Source organism: Phallusia mammillata, chromosome 1 (genome assembly GCF_965637545.1).
Source record: "Phallusia mammillata chromosome 1, kaPhaMamm4.hap1.1, whole genome shotgun sequence".
Lineage (NCBI taxonomy): Eukaryota > Metazoa > Chordata > Ascidiacea > Phlebobranchia > Ascidiidae > Phallusia > Phallusia mammillata.
In genome coordinates, this window is record NC_137252.1 from 30,679 (window position 1) to 52,940 (window position 22,262).

The window sequence follows — 22,262 nt, forward strand, 5'->3', positions numbered from 1 at the left end:
ACAGAAGGATATTCCAGAGGTTTTGGATGATGAACTAGTTATAGTTGATGAATTGTTGCACAAAGACATGGTTGTATGTGTAAATGTTTAAATTTTTGTTTGCAGGAATTTAGAGTAAATCACAATTTTATTCTTTTTTAGAATGTTTTTAATAGTGAAATAGGTGATATGAATGAGTGGCAAAGGATGTTTTTTAAGGAGCAGTTTAAAAATGCAAAGGCCATTCCAAGTGCTCGCCGATATCATCCTGATGTCATTAGATGGGCAATAGAGTTGTATGCCAAATCACCATCAGCATACCAACAGTTAAGAACAACAGGGGTGTTAGTTCTCCCCTCAACCAAAACATTACAACAATACAGGTGATGTTATTATATTCACACATTATGCCTAATCTGAAAAAACATGTTTTTGTTATTCTAGAAATTTTGGGTCATCATCCCCCGGGATTAATGAGCTCGCAGTGGCTGAAATGAAGAAACTTAAATCAACCATAGATGGTTACATAACTGTTGATGAAATGAAAGGTATAATGTATTAATTCAATGATTTTTATCTTTGTCTAATAATTGCTTCACAGTTAAAGAAAATCTGGTTATTCAAAATGGAAAACTTCTTGGATTTATTGATTTTGGGGAAAGAATGTTTGATGCAAAGCTAGCAACACACATCTGTGGTAACTGTTTTCTCCAGATTAGGTTAAAAAATATGGTCTTAGGCTTAAATATTTGACATGTTTTGCAGTTTTTTATGCTCGGTCACTGAAAAAAGAACTGTCCTTGCCATTGTCTTGGTGGCCAACAACCGTTACTCCATCATTTCAACTTGCTTCATTGTTTTGGGAGGCTGTGGGAATTTGTGAGACAAATAATTTCCAATTCATGCTGTAGTTGCTGATGGATGTTCAGTAAACAGAAAATTCTTTGATTTAATTCATGGATCTAAATATTTACCAAGCCAAAAATACACAGCTCCCAACCCATATCACTCCACAGATGACATTTTAATTTGCTGTGACACAAGCCATCTTTTAAAGGTATGCCATGCAACAATATCTACTTTAGGTGCAAATTTTGTTGCAATCCAGCCTTTTTATTTAAGACATCAAGAAACGCTGTGTATTCATCAAAACCGGGTGGCACAAAATACCTGTGCAAATCAGGTGAAGACATTTTGTGGCCACATATTAAAACCCTTTATGAACTGGAAAGTAGCAAACCACTGCACAAAACAAAACTAAGTCCTGCTCATATGGACCTACATTCCTACAGCAAGCTAAGTCAAGCGAAACCTTTTGTGAAGATATATAAACCTGCCAATGCAGCAAGTGTTACAGACACCTTGTCATATTTGCAGTTGGTCTATACCAGTGGGAAAATTTGGCGGTCCCATCCTTTAAAAATAGCACATTTATATTATAGTTTTGTGCAAATAAAAATACAATTAAACTTCCAATACTTTTTCAGATGAAAGTATCATTGGCTAAAGATACACTAAGTTGGGCTGTTGCTACTGCATTAAAGCAAGATGTTGCAAAATCTGAAGGAACTTCCACTTTCATTTTTAAACTTGACAAGTACTTTTATTATCTTGAATTACTGACTTTTGTTTCAAACATTCAGCTAACTATTGTTTACAGGTGGTTTGAAATTGTAAATTGCGGTGTTAAAAATGCAATTAAATCACCTGATGACGAAAGACTTTCGTGGTCGCAAAAACATTTCATTCAGTACCTTCTTGATTGGAGAGTAAGTTGTTTGTTAATAGTTTTTCTTGCCTCCTTTTTCAAGCCTGTGTTTTATTAGAATGAAGTTGATGTGATTTATCCTGGTGAGGAAAAACGGATTATATCCAGGTCAACATGGGAAGGCTTGTTATTTTCAACTCAAAACCTAATTGCCTTGACAAACCGACTGTTATTAAACAATTTTCAGTATGTGTGTTTGGGCATGGTTACCCAGGATGTCCTAGAAGCAGTGTTTGGAAATTTGGTTTGTACATCATTTTATTATGCAGCTTTTTGTTAGACTTATTAGTTTTAATTTAGAGGTCAATAATGAGAAGGAACACCAATCCAGACATTAAACAAATTGGATATGGATTGTCTAACATTTCTCAAAGAAAAATTATTAAAAAAATAAAGGGAGGCAACACCACATTCGGAAAATCCAATGTATGGACAAGTGTGTGTGAAGAACCATTGAGCAAAAAAATTAAAAATAAATAAAATTCTGCTGCAAGTTTTTCAACGATCATGCTTTTTATTGTGGTCGTTCTTCACATGCAAATTTTGAAATACAATAATACACCTGTTACGGGCATTGAGGAAACAAAATGGCAATACAAATAAATGTCAAAGAAGATAGTTGAATTTATACTCCAAAGTGGGAATTTTACTTGGATATCCGCTTGAGATCACCACGTAGCCCAGCTGACTGAATATTTGGCTTTTTGAGATACTTGTGAAGTGTAAATTTTGCAAAATTGTGTGACAGAACTTTAAAACACAAAAACAACACATAATCTAATACTTGAGTTACTGAACCAAAATCCACTTTCAATTGGTCACACAACTTTTTTATAAAGTAACAATAATAAACATCATTTTTTGCTTTTTCTAAAAGATTTGTAAAGTTAATAAGACGCACCTCTTTTTCAATTTCTCTGTTGTGCAATTTCATAAAATCAACTGTAAAAATTCAGCACTGGGGCAATGATTTGCAATGATTCAGATTTTTTTTCAACTAAAGTAACATAATGAGTAGTGGCATGGCAGTGGCATAACGTAAATGACCTAATATTCGCACTGACGTCATAAGTAAGAGCGGACGTGACTTGTAAGTTTTCCCATTACGTGATTTATATACCTCAAGCGTTTGATTGCGTGAGACCGCAGAGGTACATCCCATATAATTGCAAATTGATGTTTTGACACAGGATGTAAATGTTCTGTACCTCCAGGCAAATCACAGATCCCACGTGCGTAGTTTAATGACGTTGTTTTGATATGTATTTATATACCGTGTGTTTCAAGTTCTCGTGGGCCACAGGGGCACAAGGCACAGGGCAGAATTGACTGGGCTTCGCCCCAGCCTTTGCCCATACATATTCGATTCGACTTCGGTTGGGCGTATGAATCACACTACGTCAAGCCACGTTTAAATTGCATTACTGTTGGTGTTATAATAAAACAAACTAACCAACGGCTGGACTATTGCTGTTAGCACAATCGGAAGCGCAAGTCGAATAAAGAACACGTAATATACATCTACATACCTACCTATTTCCTACAATTGGTGACCTCGACTGCGATAGCTTCCAGCAGCAAAATAACGACTAAGAAGAAGACGAAATACATCAAAGAAGAACAACTGTGACCGTGAGTACCAAAACAATTGTACTTTTTGGTCGGAAGATCTTTCATCATCCAAACGAAGATAATCTTTCTTAAACCATTCAACAAATAACCTTCTGATCCATTCAAGTGTCAAGCAACAATCAAGCAAGCGGTACAACTTAATTCCGCTACAATCAAGCATCGCTTCGACTACGACGAGTCGACGAACAAGCACTAAGCCTTGCCAAGTCCTAGAAGATTACTTTCAATCAATCCATCCACAAGAATTCAAGAGCACGAGCTTTCAATTTCTTCACGAATCAATCAAGCTCGAGCTATTGAGGAGGATATGTACTATTCGAGGTACGGAGATCGGAAACACAAACTGTCTATTATAACTGGATTACGGAACAAATGGAAACAAGCAAATACATCAAGCATCGTCATGAATCACTACTTCAACGATGACGCTTCTTGAATCTTACCAGTTAAGTTTTACCTTTTGTTTTTACTATGTCATTAAGTTTTTGCCTACCCCATTCTTGGGATATGTTATACTAACACCTTTGTTTGTCTCTTTATTTGTAATGTGCTAGTTTAAAAGCTACTTATTGTGAAACACACACTTAATTTGAACTATTAATTTCGAAACTAAGCTTTTTATTATTGCTTTTGCTTGTCTCGATATCCATTAGCTTCGTGGAGACTCGACTTTTCGAGTTGAGACACTTTATTCTCTAGTATGCCACCGAGGAAAAGTTAGCTCTTGGTAGCGTTTGTGACTGATCAACACAAATTATTACTTTTCGTGGTTCTGAGAAATACGGTAGCTTCTCGCGCGTACCTGCTTTACACCAGTCCTTATTGTCTACAAGCAACATGCTCTATTTTTGACGGGATGAGCTTTTCCCCGCACTTATATTCTCCCATGACACTTCACAAGGTTGCTATACCTTTATTGGCTAGATGGCGTCCCAATTGGAAACATGATGCATTAGACACTAGACCAGATATCTTTACTAGGCCATAGCTGCCTCAGATGTTGCTTACCGAAGCATATTGCGTGAATAACTTTGACCACGTAGAGTAAAGGCGATATTTATTTAGTGATGTTTTGTTATTTGTAATTGCATCTAAATTTTGCTCTAGCACAAAGCAAACTGTTTATGTACGTGTACTGCTGTTTATTTTATTGTTGCAGAAATGTGATTCATACAACTACTTGTGGCACAATGAAGGAGGACATTTGAATTTCCCATACCACTGCTGAGCCCGATTCTCGAATTTTCGGATAACTGTCGACAACCGAGCTCGAGAGACGTGCAAGCGTTATAACAAATTTTACTGTTAACGCGTATCAGTTGGTGTGGTTAATTAAATGTTTTTCTTTTGTATGTCATAATTGTTTTCACATGTTTTTTCGCAATTCTTTCTTGTGCATGTTTCTTGTAAAACACTTTTTGGAGGAAGACTAATGTAACGTAAATGACCTAATATTCGCACTGACGTCATAAGTAAGAGCGGACGTGACTTGTAAGTTTTCCCATTACGTGATTTATATACCTCAAGCGTTTGATTGCGTGAGACCGCAGAGGTACATCCCATATAATTGCTAATTGATGTTTTGACACAGGATGTAAATGTTCTGTACCTCCAGGCAAATCACAGATCCCACGTGCGTAGTTTAATGACGTTGTTTTGATATGTATTTATATACCGTGTGTTTCAAGTTCTCGTGGGCCACAGGGGCACAAGGCACAGGGCAGAATTGACTGGGCTTCGCCCCAGCCTTTGCCCATACATATTCTATTCGATTCGACTTCGGTTGGGCGTATGAATCACACTATGTCAAGCCACGTTTAAATTGCATTACTGTTGGTGTTATAATAAAACAAACTAACCAACGGCTGGACTATTGCTGTTAGCACAATCGGAAGCGCAAGTCGAATAAAGAACACGTAATATACATCTACATACCTACATATTTCCTACACTCCTGACATAAACTGTTCAATATTGGTGTTTGATGGGGAAACTTTTTTGTTGCTTTTCTTATCAAATACCCAGACATGTATTCCAGAATCTCTGCAAAATAAGACAAAATATACTACCCATTTTTTGTACCTTTGTCTCTACCATTTATTTCTTCCTGTCCATGGGCTTTTTCCAAATCTGGTGAAGCTGCACAATGTATTACAATAGCATGAAGCAACTTGATTAAAAGTTGTGCTGCTTGGTTCTGTGGAAGAAGGAGGTGCAGCGATGCATTCATGCAAAGTGCTGGATATCTTTTATATAATTGGTCACGATTTTGGTCTCTTTTGAATGATGAAATCAGTGTCCCTATAAACCCAATAACAGAAGGAGGAACAGAAGTTGGTAGCTCATCTTCGGTTATACGGGCAAGAGCATTTTTGGCCTGAACATAGATAGCCGTTGCTTCCTCGTCAGACACGTTTATATTAAATTTTGTTTGCGCTGTGGCTGATGCAAAGTCACTGTCATCCAAACTTAAAAACGCTTCTTCAATTTCACGAAAAGTTAAATTTTCTAAGTTAAATGGCATGGTTACTGATAACTTGCGTGGTGAGTTCCAAATCAACCTAAAGCAAAAACTAAAGATAATTAGGTATTTTGAATCAATACAAAACTAAACTCGAACAAACAATATATATAATTGCAACGTTAGCCTTAATACGACACATAAAACTCATTTACAATGACGAAATTACACCCATTGCCTGGGCGTTATCTGCCATTTACAGCCGCCATGCGCCCATGTCACTCAAGCGTGACTGCGCTAAACATCAAAAATGCATTTAAAATATTAACGTTTAAATCAAAGCTCTTTTTGTATTAACAAAAAACAAAAAATGCAACAAAAAAACATTTTAGACATACATGCCAGTTTTTGTTGTATTCCAAACTTTAATTTTAAAGATATCTCCGATTACTTTGTACGCATAAATTAGACGGTTCAGTCCAGCTTATAGTAGTCTATGGTTTGATACACAATAATCTTCGCCGCAAACTGAATACAAAATGGTCCTCTATCGCCACCGCAGTGGAATTTTTTAAATAATTATTTTAAAGCCCTGCAATAATTATAAAAACAGCAATTAGGGAGACATAGTCATTTTTGATCCACGTTCAAACATTATTTTGCTTTTATTTATGTTGAAACATTTTTGTCGAAACGATTTTTCCTCAAAACAAATTTAAAATTCGGAAACGTTTTTTCAAAAAAAATAAAAAATTCGAAACATTTTTTTTGCTGAGTCAGCAAAATTAGGCGCTCACCGTGTAGTAGGTTGGAAAACACTGTTGTGGTAAATACATTTTACTGAGCTATAAACAACGACAATTGCTAAAACAAATTTGAAGTGCACCACAAGTCCGTACTAATTATGTTTATGCGACATTACCTGACACAAGTCAGTGTTTGATTCTGTTGTCACTTCTTTCCACTGTTTGTAAACCAAGAGTTGTTTCGTCCCTGAGGGGGCGATGGTTCGGTCAAAACCCGCGGTAAAGTGATTAAGTAATCCTTGCCCGAAAACCCCACAGGTAGAAAGATTGGGACTCCAAAGGTGACTTGCAGTGCCGCAGATGTTAATATAAAAGGCAAACAGCTGATTTGCGGCGTTAAAAGCACGTGTTGCTGGAAGCGGATGGAGGAAGCCAAGCTACAGGTTCGGCGTTGGTATTATTTTTTTTTTTCAAGTTTAGAGGCCCACCCAGAACCTTGTTTTGGTATTTTTGAATTACTTTGTTTCTCTTCTCTTGTATTTTTGTTTACTCCGCTTGTGACGAAGCATTAGTGGGAACGTTAGTGAGAGCGTTTCAAAACCTAAACCAAGTTTAAACGCAGGTTAAATTGAACACTGTTGGAATTTAAGCCAAAAATAAAAACATTCATTTTTCCCCAAAATCAATAAATCTGGATATGCTTAAAAAATCCTTCTGGTGGCCACGCATAACAAACCAAGCTTAAAACAGCCTAAATTATCTCTGATAGTCGTCAAATTAGGACCACATGGCCGGGTGTGGTATAATCCAGGCATAAACTGGTCAAATCAACAGTTGGCCGGAGATACGCCGGCTTAAATTTTTGATTGGGAATGAACCAATGGCACAACAATGCCAAAAAAGGACTGAGGTTACTTTGTATACATTAATATGAGTTGTTTGTATATATACACTCTGTAGTCTCTCCAAAACAACAATATTTCCTAACAGAAATTCCAACCTCCTTCTCTGCGATCCCACAAAACTTCACCTCTCCATCGAACAACAACTTTTCTACCGATAAGTTTTGTTACAAGTCTGTCGTGTGATTCACCCAGGTCGTCCAATCAAATCATAACTACGAATTTTCTTTTAATTTTACAAACTCGGTCAATTGATTTGTAACCAATTCATAATCTGTTTATTTGCATTTCCCGTAATCGGGTTCTGCTTTTCTGTTTGGGGGTCAGATCTCATGTCATTATATACAATCAATGTAATAAAAATATATATTTGTAACGACCAATTTCATTGCTAATTGTTGTAAAATATATCACATGTTATCATAATTTTCATAATTAATAATTAGGGTAAGACAATAGCAAAGTGAAGTTATTGCGTTTGTTATTAATTCAACTAAACCACAGTTTGATAATCTCATTTTTAAATCAAATTTCTTTTTCTGGACCTAATTGTAAAATTACCTTTCCAACTAATTAATCTTGGTTTTAACTGCAACAAATCATAACTTACACAATAATTTTCACTAACCCAGTTCATATAATGTTCAGTTATGCAACACAAATAATTTTTACACATTTTGATTTATTCCCAACCTTTCTTGTTGACAACAACAATGATGCTGTAAACTTAACCTTGTTTTGTTCTTTTTTATTTTCTTTATTTCACTTCTCTTTTATTCTTTTTATTTCTTTTTTTCGCCGCATTATATAATATAGATGGTTGTGCACGCTCTCTATTTCATTTTTGGGGATTTTTGGCCACGAGGTTTCGGGTTCAATAAGTAAAAAATAAATAACAAACCAGTTTACATAATTTGATTCTTACGTCATAGCAGGGAAATTCCCATATGCGCGACTCCTGCTCCAAACACATTACGTCATAGTCCGATTTAAGGTTTTGCAATCTAATCTGTGGGTATAATTATTATATGGGTATAATTTTGAAAAAAGCAATAAAACATAAACCAAACGATTGCCGCTACCAACTGCCAGAACATGTTTAAAAGTGGTTCAAAACTACCTGAACCGACTTCTAAACCAAAACAAGCACAACACAGGGCGCCGGGTCGAAGGTGGACACAGGGCGCCGGGTCGAAGGAAGATAAGAGGTAAAAAGTAACAATTGTTATAATGTTAACATTATATTTTATTTTAACGTCCAATATTTTTTGCCATTTGGACTGTCTCTTTTTGCACATGTCTCTTTTTTCCTTAGTGGGGGTTTCAACCAATATAATGCAGAAACATGTGGCAATGTCAGGTTTCCTTTTCAAAATATGAAAGTGGATGCTGGCGTAATGTCGCAATGAAGCTGCTTTGTCATTTTTTTCACTGTAATTAAATGTTTCCAAAATCGCCCTGTGTGCCCGCAATCGTACAGCAAACGGGTTCTTGGTTTGGCCAACATAGTAACCATTGCATTCAATGCATTTAGCCACATAAATACCGTAGTCGCGACAACTAGGGGTTTGTTTAAGACGTATTTAACCAGCGGGTGTGTTGATTGTGGTGGTATCGGGCACCATTGATTTGTAATTGCTGTAATGCCCACAAAGGCCGCAGTGTTGACATATATGGGACCTTCCTAATGTAGCTGCGTCGCGGTTTTCACACGCAATACGCCTGTAGTTTGTTAATAATCTTCCCAGTGTAGCTGGCCGTTTGTACACCACGCAAGCATTGGGTTTCAGCCAGTGGTGGGATTCATTTTTTTATCAGTCGGTTTTATCACAAAAGTCATATTTTTCAGTCTGTTCAGTTACAAAAAAAGTCCTTTGACAGTAACCAGTAATGCTAACAGGTTCGCTGATCTCATAAAATTTCGTGAGACGGTTCTATAGAACCGATGCGAACCGGCTGAATCCCACCACTGATTTCAGGTTTCTTCCTTTTCCTGATACCTTTAGCGACTTTGAAAACCAGTTGGCCAGACAAGTTGTATGACAAGGCATTGTTATGCGTCAATAAACTAGTGAGTCATGGTTGTGTAATAGAGTAGAAACTGAAAGTTTTAAACCGCCGCTCACTTAAGTTTGGTGTACAAACTATAAAAATAAATAAAAGCGTTAAAAAAGGCATTTTGTTTAACATAAACAACCTCAGTAAATCCTGAAGTGATTCCTCTGCTGAGTAAACGTTAGGCCTACAGTGAGTATTACCACGTCAATCAGCTTTTCGAATAATTATATTTCAAGCAAATAAGTCTCCAACCAAAGCACTTTTGCAATGAGTTGCTGCAACACAAACATCAAAACTAAGATCTGGTCTGGTTTAAGTTGCAATCCAAAGTAGTTGTCCAATCTTAGATTGCAAAATATAAGTTATACAATACAATTTTACAATGGTGAAAAAATTTTTAAACAGGGCCATAAATTTGCAGAATATTTTAAGCACATTGCTCTTAAGAATTTGAAGAATGTTACTTTCAAATTAAAACTAAACTACTGCGCAGTGTAACAATGAATACATTTTGGCAGGATCTTTTTGTTACATAACGCAGCGCAAGATACAGAACTTAGGTTTGTTCGCCACATTTTCAGCTGTAAAAGAAAATATAGTTATATGTGTTGGAACTAAACTACAGTTCAATGCGCACTACAAACTTGCCAGCGGTATTTTGATGACAACTTATAATCTCAAAAACAAAACATCACTTTAGGCGTTTTACAGTTTAGTGACGTCATTCGACAGAGAAGTGGCGATGACGTCACACGCATACGTGCAGGCAAGTGACGTCACTTTCCCGGTGTTTGCACGATCATTAATCACTGATTAATTGCATCGACCGATGTGAATCTGGAAAAAGGTTTTGAACAGAAATGTAAAAATTAATAGTCTTGCAGAAGTTAATGTGATGCAAATAAACAAACCAAGTAAATCAAAACTAGCTGGCTTTTCAATATATTTGTTAAAAGTTTAAAGGAAGTGTTGTATAGAACGCAGTTTTGGGCGCGTGACTTTCTACAGGAATAGAACAGACGGCCCACGTCTTACGTAATAAGCGTGCTGTTACTGTTCAGGTATTTTTAGATTGGATCTTTCCATCCCACGCTAAGTAATAACTTCTATGGGACAACAAGACCCGATGTATCAACACATGAGGGGGTTTCTTCAGTATTGTTACAGCGAGAAATTACTTGTATGCGCTTTCTTTCCCTGTTTCTAGTTCATGTCGGTAATTTGACTTCATTGACTATGACGTAACAAAGCGTCTGCCAGGATTGGTTAGAAATCTCCAAACGTAACAATGCGTGTGATGTCATTAGTGTCGCAATCTTGTGCTGACCACGTTTTACAGTTTCTTTCTGTGCTGTGAGCAGGCTTTTTAGTAGTTGCAGTTGTGGTGGATCTAATGTAGTTTTTTGTAGATATTTATGTGCTAACAATACAGTGTATTATGTGCAGCTATAAAAACATGAAAGCTAAAGTTATTAAAATGCTGAAACGTCTTAGTTCGTCAAAGTGCCTGTAATTCAGTCCTGGACTCCTAACAAGTTGGTACGTAATTGAATGCGTAAATTGTATGAGTTAAATGCCGTAATACTGTTTGTGTATGATTTAAGGAGTATTGACTTTCTTAACGTGACATATTCCTAAGTGTAAGTTTATCGGCCATATTGAATGTGCGTATTATTGCCGATTGTGACACGTTTCTGTTCGTTTAACAGAGAACCAATGCTGTTGTGCAACCAAGGAGAAATTTGTACCATCAGGCAGACAGTGTTGCGTTCAAGACAAATTAGGAAACCCCCTAGTGCGGCGGTCGGTGCAGATCCAGGCTGCACAGATTTTTAAGTAAATTACGGCCGCTACAAGTATGTTTATCATCTCTTCAGTGCAAAGTCGATGCGCATGTTTCATTTCATTGTCAGGATAACAGACCTTACTTCAGCAACAGCAGCATTTGTAACGAGTTTTTGAGATATGTATGTATGCAGTGGTGGGATTCAGACGGTTCGCACCGGTTCTACCGAACCGTCTCACGAAGTTTTATGAGATCAGCGAACCGTTTAGCATTACTGGTTACTGTCAATCGACTTTTTGTAACAGAACCGGCTGAAAATATGACTTTTGTGATAGAACCAGCTGAAAAATATGGCTTTTGCGATAGAACCGGCTGAAAATATGACTTTTGTGATAGAACCGGCTGATAAAAAATAGAATCCCACCAAACACTTATCATTTACGACGACAATCCATGCTTCTTATTTGTTGTGCCAATCGAAATGTGGTCGAAACCTTAGACTATATCAGGATGATTCGCGAAACCGGTTGCTTGCTTTAAACGTGCAAACGTGTTTCGTTAAAGTCTTCAGGTCCTGCATCGCAGTGCCCGAACCGCTTTTTTTCTTGCAGCGCAGTAACAGGGCGTATATTGTAAGTTGATTTAATCAGGAAGCCCGCAAATCGGGTAGGCGTTGAGGAAGTATTTACTGCAGCGCGTTGTAACACGAACCAACGGTTTCGGGAAAATGTGTATTGCGTAGCGCAATAGCAGGACCTTAAGCTGTACTGGAAAATTGGCGGCGGTTTACGTTGAAATCGATATTTCTGTTTGGTTAGGCACTGAAATAGGCACAAAACGAGAGATTAAAAGATTACGACTTTTACGTCAACGTATTGTGGGTGTACAGAAAACAAACAAAGGTCGTAATAAATTTATATAATGAGTTTTATGACTTGTGAAGCTGCTTGGATTAAACAAATTGCGCACATCTAAGAGGGAACGCGGATTACCACATTTGGTTGTTGAACTTTTGTCTTTTGCTAATACAAGTTTGTTACGATGAAAAGTGAAAGACTGGGAAAATGAAAAGTGAAATACTTGTATGTTTGATGTTGGTTTGTTACTCGAAGGGACAAACTTCCAGTAAGTACAAAGTCTAGGACATTTATAAAACAAATCTTAGATAATAATGTTGTTAATCAGGTTGCAACTTGACCATGCAGGCAGTGAAGGACAGTGTGTTGATATTATCTGACAATCTTGTGGATGCAAACACTGCACAGGAGAAATGTTCTTTGCTGGGTGGAAATCTTGCAATGACTGATGACCCACAGATCAAAACAACTCTCACTCAAGTCATGACAGACAAATACACAACAGGTTAAAGTTGATCCTATAGATAATGTTGTAAAGAGTTTGCAGTCCAAGTTAAAAACGAGCTTTATTTTGCTGGCCCCGTTTGTGTATCGCGTATTTTTCAATTAAATCACAAACTATGGATTGCCTTCTGGTTTTGTGCCTTGTGTCGTAAGTTTGGGTGTTCAAATAGGAAGTTTAGGAAACACAATACAGAAGCAGTGCGAGTTTCATGTCAACAACTCAGCAGTGTTAAGTTACCCTGACCATTTCTACTCACCACCATATTGTTTCAGGATTGCAACGAGTTTATGTTTTTTACCACCGAGTTGATCACAACCGATACAAATACTCGTACAGTGCAAGAGAAGATTCGTCCTGGGCGTTGGCTTTACGTCTGGGACATTTATGGTTTCTTGACTTGCACAAAAGGTAACTTTTTTATGACTGTCGCTTACAGAAAATTGTGACGCTCCTACCTGTTCCAGGTCTTATTGCGGTACAAAATAATCGGACGTTAGTCTAATTTTTTCGGCAATAAAAAAGTTTGGTTTAACAATTTGTGTTTGGTTTTAATTCACCCTGCACAATTTATTAAGCGGGTTATTTCTGCCACAGGAATTCTGGACTGTCAGCAAACATCGTCAACTTTTGTGATGCACCTCGTTGGCCTAAAAAGAAATGGGGTGTTTTCGTCGATAGAAATTGTGAAATTGATAACAATGGAAAAGCTAGTGGTAAGTAATAAACATGAATATGAATAGGTAATGTGATGCAACATAAAAAAACGCTAAACATTCTTTTCACCAAAGTGAGTATTATGAATGAAAGTACCCGATAAAAATCACCAAACACCTACAAGAGAATAGTATGTAAATATATGTTTGTAAAACTTGCAGGTTGGATAATACAATTTACCCTGTATTCCATAAAAACACCACAAATCGGTCAAAGGAAGATATATCATTATTTTGGAGGCACAGGTTCCAGCAAACTGAGGAATGTTAATGAGTCTTACGGACTTTTTGCCGAATACCGGGGATCCTTTCAGCAGCCAGGTAAGATCTAAGCAGAATCGCAAACAATATACAGTATATGATGCAAACACACAAACAAAGTTTCTGTCCAGATATCAACGTCTTGATTGGAGCTCGTTACAACACGTCGTTGAATGGTTGGTATTGGAGCAACGGATCCCCGGAAAACTTTCCCGTTTTCAACGTTAAAACTTGCCAGCAGGGAACGTTGCATTATGGGATCGGATGGAAGCAGTCAAGCATGAACTGCAGTGGGGAACCGGCTAACTACGCTTGCCAAATGAAACGTGAGTAGAAACAAAACCAAACAAACTACCGACCAGTCTCAAACCGTCATTCTGTGTTTCTATGGTTTATTTTTGTTACCATTTTTGCTGTGATGTTGTCCGCAAATCGTTTTAGCTTCATAGAGCATTTATTAATTTTAGTCAAAGCTACAGTGACGAAATTTCCATGCAACGCTTCAACTGTGCTTGTTAGTTGGACTGGACTTGATCAATTCATCAACAATAACAATCTCAATGCACAGGTGAAAATCATTGTTAGTTTACAGAAATGTTTTGTGGCAAAACATATTTGTAACGTGTAAATTTGTTACAGGTTGTAATTTATGTTGTGGAATTGGGACAAAGATCGATGGTGGATTACGCACGCAAATCGGCATCTATTGGCGGTTTGAGATTTTCGACGACATATTCCATCAGAGTAAGTGATTGACAAAGAGCAATAAGCAACACATTGGAATGAGTAGAGTAGGGTTTAAACTTATTAAAACACAGAAGCTGTTCTTTTGAATGCGTGAAATATCGTTAGTGTTTTGTTCAGCGTCAGTTTAGCACATTTAATCGTACATTGTCTGTTTACCGACAAAGCACTTATAATGTTAAAACACAAGTTCGATGATAACGCAAACATGATCGCTGAAACACTGAGTCTTTACCATAAAGGCTACATTGTAGCGACGCGGCCTCAAAATGCCCCGAAAGTGCAAAGTACATCCATCAAAAGTTGCGCCCCTTCACACGCAGAATTTCTCCCTGCGTCACAATAAAAACGCGGTTGGTGACGTTAATAAACGGCGGGAATCTCCCTCAAATCCCTAGATACAGCACGTATAACATCAATAGGGTTAAAGCTAGTTTTCCAACTGAAACACAGCTGAAAAAATCGGTTTTGCTCAAATATATGAGATGTATTTTTGTTTATCCTAAAACCGACTTTTGGCAAATATAGTTTAACATTGAAAATCCAAAACATATCCAACATACGAATCGAGTTAAATTTCAACATATATCTCATTTTCCACCTTACACGAACAATGAATTTTCTGCAGGTTATACTGTCTGCGATTTGTCATAAGGCCTCGCGACCCCCAGTAAAAAGCCCCACGGGTTAAAGACCTCTGCTGTAAATGTTTAACTTTGAAATTTTCGCAGGTTACTGTGATACTTGGAGGTTGCAAAACCCTAAACGTCACTTCTTCTGCTTTGCCAGTTACAACTCTGGGTAATCCCCCTGCAAGTTGCTACCCTCCAGGTAACCATGACAACTATGTATAAGTTGTTTTGAACGTGTATTCACACCGTTTCGTGCACAGTTGTTCCCGCAGTGAAGACATTTCCATGCAACGTCTCAATCGTAGATGTCAGTTGGAGTGGACTCGATCAACTTATCAGAAACCACAGTCTTACCGCGCAGGTAATGCAGCATTTCTAACAAGTGACCTTATGATTTTGTGTTAAATTTCATGAACATGAAACACGTGCGTTTCACATGTAGGTCAAGGTTCACGTGCTGGAAGTGGATGAGATAATATTTGTCCCGTACATGAACAAATCAACGACAATCAACAATCTCAACCATTCAACTTTCTACAACATAAAGGTAGAAACAAATTAGAAAGTTAACACAAAGGTTGGAAGTGAGATGTAATTTTGTAAAGGTAAAATTCAAAAAAGTTTTAAACGCAACAAGCTTTGTGTTGCTGATATTCCTGCTTCTCTATAAATCCGTTTTGATGAAACCTGCACTTGTGAATTTTACCACTACTTTACCAAACTTAGTCTATTTTAGGGTTTTCAACTGGGAAATACTATTTTAATTGTTAAACAAAGCATTTGTTTTCGCAATGGTACTGTGAAATACAGCAAATTGAAAAGTATCTGTTCAAATTTAGATCACGGTTTTACTTGCTGGTTCAATCAACACAAACATTTCATCCAACTTAACTGTGACCACGCCTGGTATTCCCGCTGCAAACTGCTTCACTGGAGGTAACACTTTCATGAAACGCATCAGATGCTTGTTAGCTTTAAACATACTTCATGTAATAGACACAACAGGAGCTGGTCGATCCATCAGCCCCGGAATCATCGGCGGTTTGCTTGCTGGGATTTTGCTTCTGGTGTTGATATCATTGTTCGTTCTGTTCGTGATCCGGCGAAGACAAAGGTATTTTAAGTTGAAATTGTTCTCCCATCTCAGCGTTTCGAAATTACAAACGCATACGAGTGCCTGTTACCGTGGCTTACTAACATCATATACAAATAATAACGTTTGACTTTCAGACCTGGTAAGAGTCGTACTATGCCAGCCAAACAACACCAGGAAAGTCAACCACAACCAGTAGAAGCAACAGGAGGTAAATGTGGGAGTTTCCTTGACGTGAAAAACAAAATATTCGCCAAGTTTCCGTCTTTATCCACTCATGGTTATGCGAAGGCGGAAAAAGCGCAAACAAAACATTTCGTCTTATTGACTAGTAAAGCAGTTAGTTTGTCTAATGGACGATCGCATTTCTAGTTTTCTATGCTTTGTGCATGACAACAAGCCTACTTCCTTTTCCGTTTTTGCTTTAATCTACTTACTTTTGTTTTGCAGGCGTAAACGATATTTATCAAAACGTCACTTACGATGCTGAGATTGTGCCAAACAACAACGTCACGAAGACTCTGTTTAATATTTACAAAAGAAATGTAGAGTCAGGTTTTGTTTTTCTCGCTGAAGAATTCAAGGTAGGCTGAGTCATGCATTTACAGTATACAAGTCGTCAAATTGTTCTATTGTTCCAACAAGCCGCAAAATTGTTCAATACAAAGCCTATGTTGGCTTGTGTCTAGTGTCATAATGTCTATCATTATATTGTCTTGGCCAATGGGAAGGTATTATGTTAAAGGTGGGGCGAGTCATAGAATAAACAAGCCGCTGTATTAATACAATGTTTGCTTGTGGCTTTTGAGTTCAAAGTCAACAATAGCACTTAGTTACGATCATCACGATTTATTTTTCGGGTTTTAACAAAAAATTACAAAAACAAATTAATCAATCAAGCTATATTTAATTGTCTATTTGTTTTTAGAATATCGAAAAACAAAGTAAAGAAAATCGGCGGCCAAACCAGGTTTCACAGTTGCCTCAAAACGCACCAAGAAACCGATACAAGAACATTTTTCCCTGTAAGTAGAGTTCAAAAATATTGACGACATGTAAACCTGGAAAAATCTGCTTTTCCACTGAGCAAAAAAAGTTTTATTTCACATTAAACTTGTTGCGGTTTAAATAATGGTTTGATTCAGATTTTGTGACTCTGGTTGAAATTTGCGTAATTCTGGCTTATTCGTAACATACACTTAAAATATACCAACATATATAAACTATTGCTGCCAGGCATAATATCAGTTTTATAGAGCTCTTCTGGCCATGGTACTTTTATTCCGACGTTTCGACGTCCTATACAGGTCGTCTTCATCAGGGTAAATAACACTGAATGCGACTGATACAGTGTACGATAAACAAAGGAAAAAAAGAATGAAACGCAAGCACGCCACAACACAACAAAACAAAAACACGGCCTCTAATCTTTGAGCAGGTGCCTGTAGCACGCTGAAAGCATCACGTCTGTTTTGATGTTCATCCAACCAATATTAAGGCTCTGTGTATTTTACAGACGATCATGCTAGAGTGGTTTTGCAAGGAAGCGGTGGAAACGATTACATCAACGCCGCTTATATACCGGGTTACGATAACGAGAGGAAGTTCATCGCCACTCAGGGTCCGAAGAAGGAGACAATCAACGATTTCTGGTTGATGGTTTGGCAGGAAAACTCCAACATCATCGTAATGCTTACTGGCTTAAGGGAAAACGGAAAGGTTAGATAAACTGAACATGTGCGCAGTTCTCTGTTGTTCTTTGCTAAACTTTTTTCGTTTTCTTTAAACCAAGTCGTTGACGGATGATGTGCTGTAGATTATAACTCTTGTAAGAACCACGCGTTTATGTGAATTAGAAAGTGAAATGCCGCTAAACAGTCCACATTATTCAATGCTCTTGGATAAAACGCTTCGTTCTCAGACGGTTAGTAGAACACGACCCAACAAGAAGTTTTGTTTCTTCAGTCAAAGTGTGAACAATATTGGCCTGAAGTTGGATCCCAAACCAAGTTATCATCAAACCTTCAAGTTCAAGGTCAACAAGAAACGACTGTTGGTGGAATCGTTCAACGGAAGTTTATGTTGTCCAATACCAAGGTATGAATCGCATAGGTACTGCTGAGCAAAACTGTTTTGCCAAAATACAATGTACATTATTATAGCATGGTTTGTATTACAAAGAATAAGAACAAGCAAAAAACTACGACAAGCCTTATGGCTGCCACGACTGTTACAGACACTTTAAAAAATGCTAATATGTCTTGGGTTTACTGCCGCCAATAGCTTTTAATTATAGCCAATCCAGGTCAAACAATGTTCTACATAAACTGCAGTGACCCACTTACTTATATCTTTTGACACATTCCAATTAACCCATTAACTTACAAAAAGTCGTAAACGAACCGATTGGAAATTAAGATTGTTTGCAGCAAATATCATACGAATAGCCCCAAATTTATAGATAAATGTAAAAACAGACGAGAACTAAACTTTTTTGGGTAAATTTAAAAATATTATCAACTGTTATGGCTTTCACGTACAAAACGAAGATTTCACTAGCAACAGGACACATAATCAAAATATGTGGCGTTCATGTCAAACACAGACGACTTTATCTGTATATACTCATGACAAAGATTCCACATCATAAGTTAGTTCATCATTCAATGTGCAGTTCAACATTATCATTCAATCATAATTTACTATTCCAGGAACAACGAACCATAACACAGTTGCAGTTTACAACTTGGCCCGATCATGGGATTCCAGTAACTACATCCAACATGATCCACCTACGTAACATGGTCGATGGTTTGCAAAGCACAAATGCTCCAATCATTGTGCACTGCAGGTAAAGACTGACATCCTATGTTGTTTTGATCAATCCATTTAACATATGTCTGTGTGCAGTGCTGGAGTGGGACGCACAGGTACTTACATAGCGATGGACACATTGTTTTATGAACTTGACGACAAAGGAACTGTTGATGTGCCACAAACTGTGTTAAGAATGAGAGAAAATCGAACAGACATGATTCAAAACCATGCAAGTACCTTCTCAATTTAACAAAACAATCACAATATCTGACAGTAACACATTTTCTTTCTGTTGTCCAATTACAGAAACAATACACGTACGTCTACAAACTGCTTATGGAGCGTGAGAGTTTAACAGAAACAGACAAAGATGTGACAGAACTACAATCTATGACTTCAACTGAAATGTGAGAGATTCACTTGGAAATTTTTATCCCGATAAACAACATTATACAATATTTTGAAGGAAAAAAATGCAGAATCAAGAATACAAGACCTTGAATGAATGGAGATTCGGCGAGCAATGGTTGGAAAACCGCCCCCAGCTGAGCATTTGTAACAACAAGCAATTAACCTGCTAAGAATGTTTTGGTTAAGTTGGTGCGTATATTGCAGATAAGAACACAGCTGTTGGAGTTTGGGATGACAAAACACAAGCAATTCAACAGTTGGATGCTACACATATTCAGGTACACCATTGTCATTATTGACAAGCATTAAACTCCCACCCGCAGAGTTAAAACCAGAAAGCTTTCCGCTAAGTTTAGGTAGTTTTGTATCGTTGCATGTGTGCAGCGGTTATTCGTCCTTGGGAAGTGTAGCTTGGGTGACTGGCAACGTGTCTTTCATCCTGTGTCTTCGCGGAAGAATACAAGATAAACAACGAAATTACATAAAAAAGGCCTCAAACAAACGAAAAAATTTAAACATTTATTCCCTTTACAGGAACACGGATCTTCAGAATTTTTTATCGCAGCAAAAAATCCTGCTCCAGGAGAAGAGGAAAACTTCTGGAAGATGGTGGCAACGAGGAGTTTGTCCCTCATCATTGATTTGGACCACGGTATCAGGGTAAGTAATAACAAGAGCCTAAAATAAACCGTGACCAGATGAATCCAAATGCTGCGTTGATCTGGCTTGACTAGAGCTAATGTCATGTTTTATAACTTCTTTAGACCATCAGAAGCACATAACCTTCAACCGAATATTTTGTTAGATTCCACACAATGCCGTTACCCAATGCGGAAACGTTTCGGTTTCCTTGAATGACGTGAAAGATATGAAGCTGTACAGTGAAGCAACAGTTTTCATCACTTCCGCAAACAACTTTTTCGTAAGCTCACGTTTTGTTAAGCTTGTTTAAAATTGACCAAGCATCAGTACGTTTGTGTGTTTAAGCTATTTATTAAACCTCAGTAGCGTTTATGTTGTGACCCCTGTAATAAGTACATGACTATAAACGCTAAAGCGAAATTTATTTCTCATTGCCGTTAACTTCCTGTGGTGTTAGAACCAACTTATTTAGTTACTATGCAACTTGGAATGATTTAGTGAAATTATCTGTAAACCTTTTGTGACTGTATGTGCCAAAGCCTGTTTGGGCCGAGATCTGATCTAGATGAGCTTTAAGCCCGGGAAGCAACGTGTATGCATTCAAATCAGTGTTTGATATGACTTGGAATGTAGTGTGTAGTATTTCACAGTTAACACCGCTCTACATTTCAAGGTTGACCAACGGGTTAAACTGGTGCAAGTGAAAGGGTGGGATGACGTGCAACGGCCACCGGACGAAATTGATATCGTCAAAATTATTGAGACATTGCCACGTTTACATGTTGCTCAGGGACCGCAGTGTGTATTGGTTAGCTGCAGGTAAAGATGATTTTGTCTTCATGGAGATAGTTATTGCTAAAATCTATAGTTTGTATCCAAAACTTTCCTCTTGCTGTTTCAAGTCTACTAATGTTTATGTATCCAAACTTTCTGTTATTCAGATTATTCAGAATAAATTGAATAAAAATGAGAGTTATTTTTCTGTTGTCATCTTCCAACATTTTGTTGTATTTATTTATTTATCGCAGCAACGGTTCAACGAGAACTGGGACCTTCATCGCTCTGGTGAACATTCTCGAACGTTTGAAGGCACAAAAGCGGGTGGATGTATTCCGAACTGTAAAAGACCTGAGAGATATGAGACCGAATATGGTCGACAACAAGGTAATTCACGTTAGGTTTATCTTTAGAAATATCCTCGGTAATAATGTTTATGTTGTTACAGGAACTGTACAAATACTGCTACTCGGTCGTCATGCAATATCTGTCCGATTTTGAAACTTATTCAAACTACAAGTGAATTGTTTAAAGTTGCAATCATTGTTGAATTCACTGTAATCGTGTTTTGCACTTATCGTTTTACCAAGGCGAGACAAGTGTTTAGCTTCATCACTGTATGTTTGTTTGCCACCATATTGAGTAATGCTAAAAGCACGCAACGCTGCGAACCTGCTTTCCAAGTCAACGTTGCCATCGGCTACTTTAACATGTGCCATAAGCATAAGCACTGCTATGAATAAATCTCTGTATATTAAGCTGAGTTCACGTGCGCTAACTAGTTTTCAGTGCCGAGCCGATCAATTTTCACACGCAGATTTTTTGCAGATTCCAGTGTCAATTTTTTTTTTGCAGATTCCTTTAAGCTACATACAATACACACTGTTGCACACTGACCTATAAGGTCTTATCAGTGCTGCCGGTGACAAGAAATGTACCTTGTTGGCTGGTGCAGCCGTCCAACGACAGCCCAGTTTGTTGGGAGGTCGGTCAAAAATTGTGCCGTGTCTGCATTTTATTATTTATTGACTTGATACTTTTACAATTTCACCTTCATTATACGATTTTGATTTTGCTTCTCTTAAGTATATTTCTTGATTTAGTATGTGCACATTATCATGTTCATTTTACATGTTTTGTAACAAACAAACAAAACTAGAACATGTTCTTCGTTACTATAATGTGGGATTACCTGGGGTTCGAAACAGCAAAATGTTTATTATTTTAAGAGTTATCCAAATTTAAAACTTCAATTTCGGTAAAACGAACCGGGAAACAATGTTTGTTTTGCTTGTCTAAATTAATTTTTGTTCGTTTTTTTTATTGATGTTTTTAGCATTTCAATGGACTCCTTGTTATTGCGTCATTTTCTTAAGTTTGTTTAAAAACTGCCGGGTTAAATAAATGAAATCTACAATTGTGAACGTCCATTGTGCCATCATAATGCCTTGCACTTGATAAATACAGATCAGTTTTTG

General features: G+C 37.4%; 1 protein-coding gene across 2 annotated transcripts; it reads left to right on the forward strand.

The window, feature by feature from the left end:
- Positions 1 to 12,111: 12,111 nt before the first annotated feature.
- On the forward strand, positions 12,112 to 22,202 carry LOC145234362 (uncharacterized). 2 transcript variants are annotated; one of them, XM_080099101.1, is made up of 28 exons: positions 12,112 to 12,457; positions 12,518 to 12,694; positions 12,967 to 13,102; positions 13,289 to 13,407; positions 13,570 to 13,728; positions 13,800 to 13,994; positions 14,136 to 14,236; positions 14,308 to 14,412; positions 15,144 to 15,243; positions 15,305 to 15,405; positions 15,487 to 15,591; positions 15,884 to 15,980; positions 16,041 to 16,158; positions 16,275 to 16,348; positions 16,588 to 16,721; positions 17,066 to 17,162; positions 17,654 to 17,856; positions 18,103 to 18,234; positions 18,849 to 18,988; positions 19,048 to 19,183; positions 19,261 to 19,361; positions 19,421 to 19,509; positions 19,570 to 19,643; positions 19,900 to 20,025; positions 20,171 to 20,287; positions 20,681 to 20,826; positions 21,036 to 21,171; positions 21,233 to 22,202. In XM_080099101.1, exons 1-28 carry the CDS (start codon positions 12,397 to 12,399, stop codon positions 21,305 to 21,307), a joined length of 3,354 nt encoding a protein of 1,117 aa, XP_079955227.1. In that variant the 5' UTR covers positions 12,112 to 12,396; the 3' UTR covers positions 21,308 to 22,202. The 2 variants fall into 2 exon arrangements, with proteins under 2 accessions (XP_079955227.1, XP_079955235.1); XM_080099109.1 differs by having other exon boundaries at positions 12,392 to 12,457; positions 12,538 to 12,694.
- Positions 22,203 to 22,262: the final 60 nt, after the last annotated feature.